Source organism: Ambystoma mexicanum, chromosome 2q, assembly GCF_040938575.1.
Source record: "Ambystoma mexicanum isolate Mex_15411 chromosome 2q, UKY_AmexF1_1, whole genome shotgun sequence".
Taxonomy (NCBI): Eukaryota; Metazoa; Chordata; class Amphibia; order Caudata; family Ambystomatidae; genus Ambystoma; species Ambystoma mexicanum.
Genome location: NC_090924.1, coordinates 1234375369 through 1234392005, shown reverse-complemented (window position 1 = coordinate 1234392005; position 16637 = coordinate 1234375369). Strand labels below are relative to the sequence as shown.

Below are 16637 nucleotides of genomic sequence, written 5' to 3'. Positions count from 1 at the left end.
AGGTGGAGATGTTTCTCGCTGAGCACAGTGAGCAAGGGGTCCATGTCTGGATTTCCCCCAGGTAACTTAGGGTGATGGACCCCAAGTTCCTTGCAAAAATACAAAAAAGGTAGCAGGCGCCCCTCTCTAGAAAGAACATGGCATGATAACCTGTTCAGTGGTGTTTACCCACTTTGAGAGTCGGCAGCCATTTGCAAAACCATGCTTTAAGGTCCTTGCCAATGCTCCTTACACGAGTTTGCTTGAAATCCGCAAATGTTTTATTTTTTCAAAAGTGTCAAAATGTATGTACATATAATATTCATATAACTTAGCCTCCACTTGACAAAATCCATTCAGTCTTTAGACCAACATTGCGGGTTGGGTCTATAATCTTTCTGAAAACTTGTGTCCACATTCGTGAAACGGCAACAAAGTTATAAGCCATCTAAAAATGTTGAGACCCCTCTAATTTAGTCTCCTCTTGAGAAATTCCCACCAAACTTTACAAAAACATTTATATCTAGATCTAAAATTGTTTTGCAAACTTGTGCAGATTCGTCAAATGGCACCACATGTATAAGCCTTTACAATATTTTGGGACCCCAGCTCTAAATGTGTTCCCCTTTGACATAGAAAAGCTCCACACTTTCCAAAGCCATTCAGAATCAAGTCTAGAATAAAATTCCAAAATGTCATGCAGTTTCATTGAGGGGCGCAATGTTATAAGCCATCCAAGAACTGCTTTACACCAACCCGGTAATACAGAAATAGGCATAGATGTCCCAGAACATCTGAAGTGTTCGCGAACATCACATGGCTGCCCCCGAACATCCGGACTGTTTGTGGACTTCCGGGGTAAATAATACCTGTTTTTTGGCTACTTGCAGCCATATCCCATCCTCATCACCCCTCACCTCCCCAGAGATTGTTTGATAAATTTGACAAGTGCAATGTTTTCCTACTGCGGCATCCGTGGACAACGCCGGAATGTCCGTGAATCCAACATGGTGGGCGGTTCTAAAAATCTGATGCATTTCAAGCTTTTCACCATCCAATCAGTGGGCGCGTAAGATGTCCGCGGACATCACGGCACCCTTTAGGCCAATTGGATGCCTGTCCGTGTACTGAACAGAGAAATGGGTCTGCGAAACGAAGCCAGATATCACTAATTATTTGGGAACTACTTTTGGGTCATTTAAAAAAAATACTGGACAGATTTACATCAAATTGACAAAAGCACGCTTTCGGGACCACCAAGCTACTGTTCCTGGTGCAAATTTGGTGAAAATCCATCCAGCGGTTTGGGCTGTAGGCGTGAGCAAATATTTTTTGGATTATGTCTATGGTCCCCTCCTATAACTTTTCTCCCCTTTTGACAAAACCTCACCAAACTTGCCAACACATATACTATTTTTGCAAAGTTTGGTGAGGATTCGTCCAGGGGGAGCGAAGTTATAAGCCGCCCAAAAAGTGTGCTTTCTATGGGTTGAGCAACTTAACCATAACTACACGGCCGCTAGCGCGGGCCATGTAATATTGTTAAGGATTTTAAAGATGCAGCACACTCTAGACCAGGACTCTTTCTACTGGCCAGGGATGCAGCGCACAATTAAAACGCTTTTAAGTTTATTGCATTCAGATTCAATCTTTGAGAAGTCAGCCGACCCGTCTCACACCCCTCTTAACGTACACACCGTGTCGCAGTGGACCATGAACCAGGCTGGTGTGTAATAATGAAATATTTATTTATTTTAAATTTTGAATAAAAATCAAACACATTCAATATAGGGCAGCAATCACTAGTGTGGTGATAATTACACAATGAAATGAAAGAATACACTTAGTTTAACCTTTTAACATAAGATACACAATGCACAAATGAATGAAAGCAAGATCACTTTTCAGGTAGTATTTTCAGATAGCACCACAGTTAGGCATTCCCCTGCAACACTCCCCCAGACCCCTGTTAACCATATTATGCGTGGGTGAAAAGGAGTAGCAGGGAATCAGGTATACCTGAATGGGAGTCCAAAATCGGATTGAGCTCCAATGAAAAATTAACAAAATGGCACTCGGAATTACTGAATGGTTATTTTACACGTGTGCTTGAATGAATAAGACAATAATCGGTGTGGTGGTACTATAGAGGAAAGAAAACCTGCGAGCAACAAGGCAGTGTACTAAAAAACGGGCATACAGTTTAGGAAATCGACTTTGGAAGGAAAAACCGCGCAGCAAGAATCACCTGTGGCAAAATTGCAATTGTTTTGTTTCACGGGTTTAAAATAGCAAAACAGCTTGACAAATGAGCTAAACAGACAGATTCGGAAATCGGTTTTGCAGAAGAGGTACAAAGGCACATAACAGGTATGATACTAAGTGAAAGGGTGACTTTTGATGGGTGACATTATGGGATTCTTTAAAGGAAAGGAAATTGGATTTTAAAAGGGAAACCATTTCGCAGGCATGCTCAGTTTTGTTAGCAAAATGATTTGTTTACTGAGACTATTTTAGTGATTATAATTAGTAAAAACACAACAAAATGTTTTCGAATAGCAACAATAATGAATGTGAATTTTCAACTGGGAAATTAATTGATTTACTTCAAATAATACTAGGGACTTACACAGATAACTGAATGAGTTGGAAAGAATTGTGCTAAAACATAGAGACTAACTCTGTTTTTCTAAGGATAGGATACACATAGGATTCTATCAATTTTAAGAAGTTACTAGGATACTTATAGGATTTATTATAGGGTTTCTTATAGGGTTGGACAAATGGCAAGGTAACAGAGCAAAGGATGCAGCATTTTGATATTGGGGAGGAGTAATACTTACAAAAAGCACTTGAATGCGGTTGTGTGGACAACCAGCCGGGCCTCGGGACCAAGATCTAGTCACTTGGGCAACAGCTGGGCTCTCCTTTAGGGACACAGCGGGGCAACTGGGGTCTGGTCACAGTAGACAGCCGAGTGCATCAGCTGGGCTCTCCCTGAATTATTGGGATTTTTGTAGGGTTTTATTTCTGGATCATTGGTTCTGCCGGGGTCTGCTACTTCTGGCCTGGCACTGGAATCTGGAATCTTGCAGGGCGAATGTGGGATGTCTGGATCTCTGGTTGTTGATTTTTGAATGAAGGATTCTTGAATCTCTGATTTTTTTAATATCCTTAATTTTAAATGTCCCCTCCTTATATAGGCCTGATGACATCAGAGGATTTTTACTATGTGGGCAGAACTAAGCTGGACCTACCTCTTAGATGAATAGGTCAGCCTGAGGAGGTCACCGCCTCCCTTTAAGCAGATTGGACTGAAGGAAATGGCTCAGTTTTAGTGTGTGTGTGTTTATGAGTTGCTATGTTATACCACAGTTACTTATGACACAAAATGCTCATTTTGATAAACGTCACCCTTATAAAAATTAGATATGCAAATACCATATTTCACATAGAGCATACTATTCCTACCCCAAGTTTGTATGATGCCGTTAAGACCTTCTGGCAATCTTTTGCAATTTCTATGGCAAATATTTCCCCTAAAAATCTACAAATGGGTACACTGAAGCTTATCAATGACGGACATATTTGCTTTTAGGTTTCATAACTGTAGCATGTACGCTTCCCCCAGAAATGACACTTTAATGCTGTTTACGTCCCCCACATGCTAGGAAGGTCCACACTAAATTATTTTCATGGCGCAACAATTACATTCAAGCTGTCAACATTTTACATTTCTGCTTCTCTAGATTACTGACATAAATGTCTTTATATGAAAAGTCTGTTCAATCACATGGGCCGGCCTTGTTCCAAAAAGTGGGCTGTCTCTTTCAAACCCCCAGCCAAATGTCATGCTCTGGTCAGCTTTGCCCAGGGTTGCCATGGATTTGTCTTTGATCCTAGGCAGTTGAAGCTGAAGAGAGGTGTCACAAGGAGTTCACACTTGCATGTGACAAGGCCAGTTCCCCTGATTCATTGTTCCTGGCTGAAGAAATACCAGTCAGTCTGACGAAGCCGCTAGATTCTCCACCTTGTCCCCTTTCATTTGCCCATGGGACTGGTCCATTTGGAGAAGGTAATTCTGTTCCCATGGGAGCCAGGTACGTGTCCTTTGCTCTACCTGCAGAGCAAGGTAGATTTTAGCAACAGGCTTCCTGCAACCCTGCATTTCTTCCGGCCTGTGCGCTTGGATTTAGATTGATTCCCACCCCCCTTCTTTTTGCTATTTTCATTTTTTCTCACAGGGCTCACGAGTTGAATTCATACCCATGAGCTCCCCAGCCTCGAAGATTTTTCTCCTGGTTGTCTCCTGATTGGACTCCCAGCACTCATGTACCATGTGCTCCTCCAACCTGACACAGGTAAATTCCTTCTCCTGTATGATTGCTCCCACACTTATTCCATTCCTGTGACAGCGCCACACCACCAACTTTACAGCAGTGCCGCTAACTGCTGATTGTTTTACTCTTTCCCAGTCTCCCTAAGGTGTCACTTCCCATGGACTTTCCTCGGACCCTGCCCATCGCATCAGGGATTCCGTACCAGCCACGTACAAGGGTCACCTCCCACCATCCTGGCCACCCCTTCTACCCACGCAGCTTCCACCTGCTTCCTCACCTGCCCCATTTTTGGAAGCTACTGTGTCCATCTGCGCTTACTGGAAGCACGACCAGTGGTGAGTGGACCCCCTCTATTTGGAATCTGTCCCAGGACCTGTGTTTTAGTATTAGATACTTTGTATCGACCCACTCCAGCACCCTGCTGCTGCTTTTAACATTGAACTCTTTCCTTCATGATTTTTTCCTTGCTTTCTCTTTTCTCACAGAGTCTCCTGACTTTTTTCGGCCCAAGAAGAAGGCTATCAACCTATCCTGCCGAAACGTCAGCAGTACACCCACACAGACTTTCTATTGGTTTTCTTTTGTGCTGCCTCCTTAAATCCCTAACATCATATCCAGACGTAGACCGAATATAAGGTCAGACTTTAGCCGGGCACAGGAGACCTAGATTCAAGCGTCTCCTCATCTTACATTCTCACAGTGTGTTCTCCATTCCCAATGACATGGGATGCTTTGATTTTCAAGTTGTTGGTCATATGCAAAAATGATGAATCCACATCTCATGTCACTGAGTACAGTTTCTTTTTTATATAGTGAATTTTCAACTATGTATGTTATTTCATGAATGGACATCATGGACTGTTATGAAAAGAAATAACTTGAATTTTCTGCACTAAAAATAAAAAAAATAAAAAAAAGCTTATAATAGAAAGCTAAATGGAAAATTAAAAATGTGTTTTACATATACTTTTTGAGTCATGTGTTTAGCACCATCAAGCATTTTGCTTTTCTTAATGGTTGCCCAAAATGACATGTGTTCCCATTAGGGTCTAAACTACCAGTGTACACTGAATTCTCCCCGTACACCTCTCAGTTTCATAGAGGGAAGGACAACCCCCTTGTTATAACCCATGGGAGGCAGGGCACCTTTGAAGTCAGTGCCTGCCAAACCTGTTCTGCTGGTCTCAAAGTAATTTTTTTCTTCCTTTCTTTAAATGGAAACCAAGACTTTTTCGGAGTACATATCATGTATATTTTATAGCAAACCCCCATCTTCCATCATATTTATGTGCAAGCACAGGGCATCATTTTAACATTTCACTTTCAAAAGGCATTTCCCAGCTTGGCAAAAGCACCGTTTTACACGTGGGTTAATTTTTCCTGGATGTCACTTTACAAATGCGTTTTTCATTATTCTGAACATTTCCATAGCTCTGGTCAATTTCTAATACACAGGAATCTGTTCAACATAAGGGTTCTTTGCAACTCACATAAGCAAAGGGAGAGAGAGAGCTTCTTGTGAAGAGCTTGGCCTGTGTTACTTTGTTGCAAGAGTAAACGCTTGCCATACGGCCTGAAATGAGATTTGACTTGACACACAATGGGCCTCATTAGGACCCTGGCGGAGAGGGTATTACGCCAGCGTAGTGCATGGCGTACCTCTCCGCCATACTACGAGTTCCCGTAGCGCCATGGAGGTTTTCTCCGCCTGGTTTTACCAGCCGGAGAAAACCATGGCGCTACGGGACCTCGTTGTTAATTACGCCACCGTATTTTACGGTGGCGTAATTAACTCCTTCCCCACTCCCATTATACCCTATGGGGCAAAAATGGGAATGGGGAAGGGCAGAATGGGGATTGGGGATTTACCGCTCCGCCGAGGTCGGAATGGGGCGGTAAATCCGCCAACCCCCATGGCGCTATCGGCGGCTTTCCGCCATGCTTCGCGGTGCATTTAGCACGGCGAAGTCCGCCTGGGTCGTAATGAGGCCCAATGCCTTTTAGGGAGGAATAGCCCTCCTTTGCTGGTGTTCATCCCGAAGATAGATGGGAATGAGGATCTACGTGATTTACACGCAGCTGATTTTCCCGCAACGGAAATGTTTGCATGGGAAATGCACGAATACAAAATGTTTGTACATTTCCCAATGCGAACATGCAGGGGTGTCCCCCACAACCGCCGCTCACTATACTGTGTACTACAGTGAGCGGGATGTTGCAGGGGACACCCCCGCAGACCCTTTTTCTTTTTTTTTTCCTTTTTTTTTGTTCAGTCGGAAGAGATGCGGGGGTGTCCGCCACAACCCCGGCTCACTGTAGTGAGTGGGGTACACCCCCTGAACCACTCACAGCCTTTCTTTCAATTTATTTTTCAGACCGACCCCACCAAAACACCTAAGATAATTTGTTAGGTCATTGACCAAATACAATAGACAGAAATTCAAATGTCATTGTTTCCTATCTAAACCTCTTTTTTCCTCACATACAGTCCATAACGCACGGGAAAATAAAGGATCAGGTAGAAATGGCGCAATGAGAATTACTTTTTTCAATCCTTAATATTTCCTTTGCACACCTTACAATGTTAAATGAGTAAACACACTACATAGAAAAGTGATTCCCTCATTCCTTTGGTCAGCTGTCTGTTCTACATTATCGTATAGTATGCCCCCATCTCACAGCAGCCGTTTCACCAGAATTGGCAGGCAGGCACTTGACTGCTTTTTTTCTCTATTGGTTTGGGGTGGGGTTGGTAAAACGAGGAAAATAGGTTTGTGGAAGATGGAGCCCTATAAAAAAAGACACTGTAAAAATTGCTGAGATGTCCCTGGTGGTGAGCTGCCATATATCCTATATTATCATACTGCTGTTTCCTATAAATGAAAGTTCCATTTCACTTGTACAATAACAACTTCCTGTTGTTATCTTGCGTTTATAAACTGACATGCTAGCACATGACATACATATTCAGAGGGAGGGGCTCACCAAAAAACAAAGGTGAAGAGCCCAGATACCTATTGTGACAACAAGTCCTCGAAAGCAAATATGGCAATATTGGTTGACAGGTATATAGGGACCTGACACTGTCAGGAGGGACCTTGTACCCCACCAAATCTGGGGCAGGGGAGCTACCTGGGCACAAGCCAGAACCAGCCCTATCCCAGAGGTGAGGATGGGAGGGATTGGGGACAGGGTGCCTAGTCCTTGACCCCTGCTCAAGTGCCATAATTTTTAATGCCAGGACCACCCTACATGATAACCCCCAGTACTGTTTTTGGTCAGAGTTCTTTCTTTTGTATTTCAGAACAACTCCCAAAATGCACCTTGGAGCAACAAAGATAATCCGGACCAGAGCCAGGGGAAAGGAATGATGAACAGGAATGGACTGGAATTCTTTTTGTTAAACAGAGATGAGACACTCAACACATACCCTCCGACCTCAGGCAGACCCCAGACAAATGGTGGGGCTACATAAAAATAATGGAGAATGAGGAGAGACTGTAATGGAACATGAGATGAGGGGATTGAGGGGATGTAAAAGGTGAGTAGAGTAAGAGAAAGCAAGAATGTTACAGAGAAAGGAGGAGAGAATGTGTAGGGGGAATTCAAGAAGGAGTGAAAGTGAAAGATAGAGAGGGTGGTAAAAGATAGTTCTAGGCGGTAGGGGCAGTAGTAGTGAGGGTGTAGGGAAGCAGGAGTGAGAGGTAGTTAGATGAGATATGTAGGGAGAGTGTGGTAAGATTAGGGCACAGAGGTGAAACCTTACTTCATGTGGTAATTAACATATGAGGCAAATACAAGACCCCATGAAGTCCTACATAACTCAGAAATGGAGCATAGCAGAAAGCTCTGCATGACTTGGAATTATGAAGACCTTTTGGGTGAAGCCAGTATTAAGCACATGCATTAATGGTTAATACGTCAGGCAGTATTCACGTTCCTTATCGGTCTCTAAAGAGTTAGGGAGCAACATATACATCTTACTATTTTTAGTCAAAACAATATTGGGTTCATATTGTATTATCTAATAATTTTTATAGTATGCAAAAACATATGCATTCATATTGGGACCTGAAGGCTATCGAGTATCCTAGTGTGGCCTTACCTTCTCCTGCATATGCCATGATGGAGCGGGCACGCGTCTGTCTTCCCTCTGTGGTTTTCCCAGAACAGGTGTGCGAGCAGGACGACCATTCCGACCATGTGCTCAGAACACAATCCTTCGGGCATGGAACGTCGCAACCAATGGGGATGGGGAAGATGGCGTCTCGGCACAGCTGTCTGTCAAACTCTTCCCCTGGGAAGGAAACAAGCGCCAGTTCATCATTACTGAAGTCATTCAACCCAGATGGGCACAACCGAGAGCCAGATATTTAGAGGAACAAAAGCAAAAGGTACATAAAAGGGCTTCTTCCGTTCGTTGGTGGTAAGAAAATGCATGCAACTATATAGTAATACTCACCATTCTCAACCGATTTCTGGGCTTTTACATAATCTGGCTTCATTAGAGTTAATAATAGAAAAAGTATTACTTACCATTTGTATAGCACTCACCAGCAAATTAACTGTCTCCTGCTGGTCACAGTTTTCATTCTTATGCAAGAGTACACAATGTCCTGACTTTACAAGGACGACCCCGGCTATGGTATGATCATGTGACTGCAGTTTGCACCAGCGGTCAGTACCTCATGTCCTGAGTCTTCTTACTGTGAGCAGCGAGTAACTCTAAAAAAAGACTCATGTCTTTTACAGTCCACTGACTTAAAATGCTGCCTTAATCCACTGTGGCTATCGCGTGGGGTAAAACACAAGCCATATCTATGGCATCACATAGCAAAACATTCAGATGGGTGATATTTGTCTTTTTTAGACTGCAGAGTAATTTATGCAATCATAAAATCCTGCTGTTATATAGTTGTTAATGCTGGAATCGTCCCAATTCTAAGTGTAATAATACAGTATTAGTAGTAGAGTAGTGTGGCCTAATGTAAAGGTGCACAAAACCTCAGAAGGACCTACAGCTGAATGTAGCAAACATTGCAGTGCACCAGACATGTTTTTAAATCCTACTATTTGCACAATCACCAGCACGATTTGTTGTATGTTACCGAGACATTTCACTGGTTGCAGATTAATGGGCTCAGTCTCCCTCAGTCAGGAAACAGACACACCTTAACATTTACTGCTCTCCCCCCCCAGGGTGCAGCCGTACTTCAAAGTTCTTATACTCTCGCACAGACTGCTGCCCATACCACCCACTAAAGTGCACACACACTCCCACAGACCACTGCAACTCTTGCATGCAAGGACTACTGCTGTGAGGTCAGGCCCTACATCACAGCTGTCTATTTCTTTACCCCAAAATCCAAACCCACACGTGCCTCTCTATTTATGACACCACTACTGAGTAGTCCACCTCCCCAAGCTTACGGGCACCAAGATATGCAAGCATGATGTGCCAGCATGACTCAACACACAGTCCAGGAGTTTCTGACTAAGGGTATGATATGATATGGTATTTTATTTGTATCGCGCTCATACACAAGTGTTTCAGAATGCGGCAAGGCAAGGGAGGGGAACAAGGGAGCGCAAAAACAAAAAAAAAAAAAGGCCCGGAAGGGTAGATGGTGTGCTGTCCGCAACCACTTGTTGGGGCACCAGACATGTTTTCTCACAGTTGCCAGTATTCCTGGCATTGATTGGGAAGGCTCTGCCAAAATGCTACACCCTGGCCCAGAATGTATAAGGATTGTGGAGATGGCAGCTTCGTTGCTAGTGTCTAGTGTGCTTAGTGGAGGCAGGGGGATCATTTGACTAACACATTTATGTATGCCACTATTGAACATGATTTGTCATGGCCCTCATTCCCAGGGTTCAATCTTTGCCTATCTTCTCCCACTCCCTCACTGTATTCCCACAGAAGTCCCCACTCTTCTCCACCTGATGCTCTTCCCTGGTGGGAGGGAACATGCCTGCCACAGCCAGGACCATGCCAGCACACACAATGTAAGGCTCCTCCACCACCACCTCCTGATCTGCCTCCTCTGCCTCCCTCCCACTCAGGTAGGTCCACCAACTGCTGTTGCACCCTACCCTTCCACCAAGGCTTCTCCAAGTGGACCTCACTTTCCTCCTCGCCACTCTTGCCCTGACCAGGGAAAAGCATGGCCTCAGTACCCCCCTCCTCTCAGGCAGCCCCCAAGTGTAGTATGATATACTGAACAAACCCAATTTATGAACTGGAGATTCGACCCATGATCTGAGTCTCCTGATTGGATGATAAATAATTGTGAGAGGGCAAGAACCTTGCCATGATTCAGACCCTGGATTCAATAGCACCAAAATCCATCCCACAATTATGGTATAGGATGAACGATTTGAGAGTCCCACGAACTGCTATTTAAAAAGTTTGTCAAGGCTTAGTTAGGAACAAGACAGTACCATGCACCATGGGTTCGATACTGCAGTCGAGCAGACTTGGTACTTTACCACCCCCTCCTCCAGGTCGATTAACTGAGGCTATAACAATGTCATGGGGCTTTATAGTGTCGAGAAGTTGGAGGGGTGTAGCGTGAAGTCCAATATAAATCACTAAATTATCTTTATTATTAGGGTTGTTTATTGAGCCGATACTCTCTTAATTCCGCGTTCGTATTCACAGCTGTCATTCTCGTGCAGTTTCCTTCACTGCTGTAAGCTCGTGCCTGAGACCTGTTTTTTTTCTTCTTTTTGTCGTGCCTTTTGCTGTCATTTCGATTCTTAATTATTGCTTTCACTTACTCCGCTCATTGCCCCGTGGTGCCCAGCAGTCGTTGCTTTCCAATTACACGTGACCATCTGGTCCCCTTGTCACGTGAGATTGTGATAACCTCATTATTTGGAAAGCTCTCTTGCTTCTGCGTTTCCGGAACTATCCCGACGTCACGTGACAGCGTTTGGAAAACAGCCTTGTGAATGCATGGAGAAACGCTCTCTGTAGCTTTGCCAGATGTATGGATGAGTGGCAGGAGAGGTGGGAGAGTGGGGTGAAGGGCAGGTGGATGTTTGGTGTTTGTGAGAAAGTGTCTGTGAAGGTGGATGCAGGGAAACTGGAATGGAGGAGGAGGGAGGAGGTGATGCTGAACCGGTTGAGGACAGGGCATGTGGGGCTGAATGACAGTCTGTTTCGAGTGGGGAAGCGTGAGTCGAGGGACTGTGCGGTGTGTGGGGTGCCTGAGACTGTGGGACATTTTCTGCTTGCTTGTGAGAGGCATGTTGAGGAGAGAGAGTTGATGAGGGTTCGGTTGTCTGCGCTGGGAGTGGCTGAACTGAGTGTGAAGGCTTTGCTGGGAGGAGTCGGGGTGAGAGGCAGGGAGAGGAGCAGTGTGCTGCTGGATTTTGTGGGGCAGACGGGGCGGTGGGAGGAGTTATGAGAATGTGAGGGCTGTGTGTAAGATTGGTGGGGTAGGTGCACAACATCCTTTTGGATGGGGAAGCGCCTGCGTGGGACCGCCCACGCATTCGATAATTTGAAGAAGAAGAAGAAGAAGATGTCTATTTCCACAGGAGGATACTGATAGGAGATGCAGCACTGGAGTGATAAGCAACGTGGTCAATAACATGCTCAATCAGATAGTCGTATTGAAGAAGAAGGATCTATATGTTGTTTACAATGTATGATGCTCCTGCTCTTTGATAGGCTTTTACCTGCTAAATCGTCATAGGATCACACACCATAGATTGACATTCTTTTGACACTGGACTTAATTAGTTTAAGACACATTTAAATATGAAATCCATAAACTCACACAAGTTTTATTCTTTCATTTCGTTGCCTGATCTTCTCAAATTTTCACCCGCCATTTCAGTATATGTTTAAATTTAAATACACCATGCGTCAAGTCTCGATCTTCCATATTGCTGTTGTACAATATGATGCGATTGCAACTGCACATATAGCATATTGAACCTCAAATAACTGAGTCACGTGGAGTCTATCATGATTTTCTCTACCAAAGGGCAAATGTTGCCGGTGGATAATCCAGCTTAGCATATCGAGCTCAGGAAACTCAATCTCACATTCCTCATGTAACTGGAGGCAATAGAGCGAGGAACAGAGCGAAAGCCGCATTTCATTAAACACATCCTTTGGGCTTTTCAATTCTGCTCCAGCATTGCTGGCCACTGGACCTGTCCCTTCAGACTATGATAATGGCAAAGGGCGCTGTATAAATGACAACTACTATACAATAGTATCAGTTATTGCCACTCGTCTATTTTATAGCTAGACACGACCGGCTGAATTGTAAATTGTGTTGTTCTGTTACATGAGATTTATAAAACACACCTCTGCTTTTTATAAAACCTCCCTGCACTCTTGGCATTTGGGTGTGATTGATAATATCGAGGGTTGCGATTTTATGTGCTGTGCAGGTGTTCGTTTGTGTGGTTATACAGGGTAAGTGGTTTTAGATTGGAAGGGGGTGGATGACTACCTATAGACATGCGGCTCTCCTATATACACAGCACTTTTCAGAAATACAAGTGGTCTGTGACACTGGCGTAACGAGGCCCCCGCAGACCTAACTAGAAGATTTCATGGAGCCAGAGACCCTTTGCGCATGACACGATGGAACAAGGAAGCAGGGTTCCTGTCGACCTGGCGCAGCTCAGGGAGCAGGATGCTCACCTTCTTCCCGCCAGCAGCAGGTAAGAAAAAAAAAAACTATTTAAAAAGTGTGTGTGCATGCGTGTATGCGAGTGAGCGTGTTTTCAGGTGGATGAATGGATGTTTATATGCATGCATGCAGGGTGAATTATTCAAAGTATGTGATTGAGTGAATGTAAGGGGGCTGTGCGCATGCCTGTGCGTGCTTGTTGTATAACCTCAAATTCTCCTGCTAAATGTCACAATGTTCATTTGTTTATTCACAGCAAATGCTGATCACCAATTTGTGATGAAATGAAGAAGCTCTAATGTGTAGGGAGGGCCTCCACCTCACAGTTTGCCGAACTATCCATTTTGTATGGGCTGTATCCCACGTCCCATGCACAGCCTGCCCGGGAGTGGCAACAGTCTGAATTTGCTTGTCCACCCACAGGATCAAGGCCTTCCCAGTGCTTGGAGCTAACACCTTCCTGTTATATTCCCTCCAGAGAGTTTCCGGTAGGCCGCTGCACCCTGCGTAGGGGTGGACTAGCCTACAGGGAACTCCAGAGATTTCCCAGTAGGCCTCTGCACCCTGGGCAGGGGAGGACTGGCCTATAGGGAACTCTGGAGATTTCCTGGTAGGCCTCTGCACCATGGCAGGGGTGGACTAGCCTACGCGTAACTCCAGATAGTTTCCGGTAGGCCGCTGCACCCTGCGTAGGGGTGGACTAGCCTACAGGCAACTCCAGAGATTTCCCGGTAGGCCTCTGCACCCTGAGCAGCACTGGTGTAACGTATGCAGAGTATGTGATTGAGTGAATGTATGCTGGCTGTGTATGGTTGCCGGTGTGAATGGAGTTTCTGCACGGATGCGATCAGCCTGGCTGCTGGACACTCACAAAGTAAAGTCTCCACTTAGGATGTGAGGAGGGCTGATAAAAAAAATACATATCGGTCGGGAAGGGTGTGTCACTGTGTCTTTTAATGTTCCTCTCTTGTTAATCCTTTGCCTTTTTACACTGTAAACAAGAGCCTGCACCCACCTTAGGTAACATTAAGAATTGATGAGCATGTAGTATGGTGTTGTGCATTCGGACACAGGCTTTGCTCAGCCCATACAGGCACTGAGTCCTTCCCCTTACTGTGTCAGTAACATGCTAGCCAAGCTTGTACTATGGTGCTGTGTGGGCTAGGACACAGGCTTTACTTAGCCCGCTTAGCCCATTTGTAGAATGCCATTTTAAATGGCAAAGCCAACAGGAGTATGTCTTCTGTGGGGATGGTGGCTGAGCCAGCCTGGGACTATTTTCTTATAGTATCATTACTGGCATTATGCACAAAGAACAAATGAGTACATTTTTATATGGAAATACTGCCATACACATAGGTGCTGCCAAAGTAGACATACATGGCCACAACCAGCGTGAACATGTTTTAATACATGTATTGTGGGCAAAGGCGTTATGGAAATGCATCTATGCACTGTCAGTGAATTTCATCTGTTGGATTTTTGTGTTAAAACCAATTGCACATTGTCTGGCTTTTTAACCAGTTTTTCACATAAAGTATAATGTATATCACACCATGTTTAACCTGGTATGCACAAATATTTCTTGGGGAGGGTGTGACCTTTCCTCATTTTGAACCACTTTTGGTTGTTTCAGACTCCCTCGCTATGCTCCCATGCTCTGGCATATGTGTGGCTAATGTTTATACCCCTCCAATTAACTTAATCACCAGCCACCAATGGGTTAATGGCTAGTGGGTGAATGGATATGAATTTGTGCATGCATGGCTGGGCCCCAGGCAAGGGGAATTGTATCATGGATGCTTACTTACATGTTTTACTGGTATTTTTGGGCAAAGCCAACTTGATGAATGTTATTACACGGAGGCGGGGTGGCGGTTTATAGCACAATGGGGCAGACAGACTGGCCATTTTCTTTATTTGCATGGCATTCATTACTCACATGAATGGCAAGGCCAACATGATGTGTGTTCTTACATGGGGTGGTTGGAGGCACTTGTGCATTCAGCAAGTACATGTTTTGTTACTGTGGCAATGCACGTTTTACTGGTGTTAAAGGCAACGTCAACACAATACGTTTGCTTAAATATTCGGTTGAGTCATATGTGCAGCCCAACAAGGAAGTGGTTTCCTATTGTAGCAGTGCATGTTTTATTGGCATTTTCGGGCAAAGTCAACATGAGCATTCGTATATGGTGGTTTGGGGATTGGGAAAACAATTTGTACAGCCTCAGTAACATGTTTTCTTCTTGTTGCATTAAGAGCAAAGCCAACAAGAGAATGCTCATACATGGGATACTGGCAGAGCCAGCATTAACATTGTTTCTTTTGTTGTCATAGCTGCGCATAATATTTCTGGCCACATGCAGAGTTGGCTGGTACATTTGGGTGTCATGACTCAGGAGCCAGGAACAGCGCCCTTGTTTCTACCTATCCTAGGTAAAAGATTTAAGGTTTGATTAATTCACAACTTCCATCTTTCGCCTATTCATTGCGTGGCCTTTCCCTGCAGCAGCATGGTCATGCACATTGCACATGCTTGGTGGTCCAGGCATGTCTGGCTTGTGGCGTGGTTCGCGCTTTGTTGCTGTGCTTGGGGGGTGGCTCAGAATGGTTTGTAGGTGGGGCCCACATTTTGTGTTATGCAACTGGTCTGTGAAATGCTTGTATTTTTATCTGTTTTCGGGCATGGAGTCAGTTATCTCTTCCAATATCATTCACAGTATCCTTTGCTTTAAGTGTTGGAAAAAGTATATTGGATCGCCCAAAACCCGCCCCGAGTGCAGTGGTGAAAATGCATGCACTGTTGCCATTGCTTTCTCTAACTCACAACATTGCAGCCGCAAAAACAGTGATTCAACCTAATGGAAACATTTAGATAATCTATTGTTCACAGAAACAATTATGCATGAGAGCTTAGCCACATTATTAATTTAAAGAGTACATGCTCGATGGAAAATTCTGCGCTAAATATAGTAATGTGGAACTTCTCATTGAAATGTGTTGAGCCCATTCCCGTTCACGTGGATATAGTTAACATTCATGGGCATACTTCTAGGTATATTTATGGAGAATGGAAAAGTTTTCGCAGACAAAAATCTTTGCAACTGAAGACTTCAGCGTGTTCTATGATTGACATCACACTATTAAACTATGAGGTCTGACGTTTCATTTAAAATACACCAACATATGAATTAACTTTATTATATTAAGATAATAAGTATATATGCAGAGTGCATGTTCAGCACCAGTGTGATGTGTTGACTCTATGGATGAATGGACGTCAAGCGGTCTTGTATAGCGACCTTTTGACACTATTGGTGGCCGCTGCGCTTGGCTCTGTAATATAAAGGAGAGTGGTGTTTATGAGAGGGACAGTGAGTGAGGCAAATGCAAATCGTGGTGTTAATGTGTGTAGGTCGGAAGTACCCGGTACCTATGTATCCAATCTGCTTTCTATGGGTTTGGCGGAAAAACCTGGGAGTATGTTATTTATATTATTATTATTAGGGCATTAATTGAGTGCAGACCTAGCTTCGGGACGCAACGGAGCACTTTACAATCATGGGGCGAAGAACACAGAAGCAGAGAAAAAAGAAGCAGGGAGCAAACAGGAGAGGGTGGGCAATTGACAGTAAAGGGGAAGACAGTGGGGAGTAGA

At 44.3% G+C, this 16637-nt stretch overlaps 1 protein-coding gene across 1 annotated transcript in view; it reads right to left on the bottom strand.

Annotated features, from left to right (window-relative positions):
- Positions 1-16637, bottom strand: part of THSD7A (thrombospondin type 1 domain containing 7A) — a 1346262-nt gene that overhangs the window by 517229 nt on the left and 812396 nt on the right. Inside the window, exon 7 of the mRNA XM_069648630.1 lies at positions 8425-8616. Coding sequence (XP_069504731.1) covers positions 8425-8616 — 192 coding nt within the window. The remainder of the gene's footprint in view (positions 1-8424; positions 8617-16637) is intronic.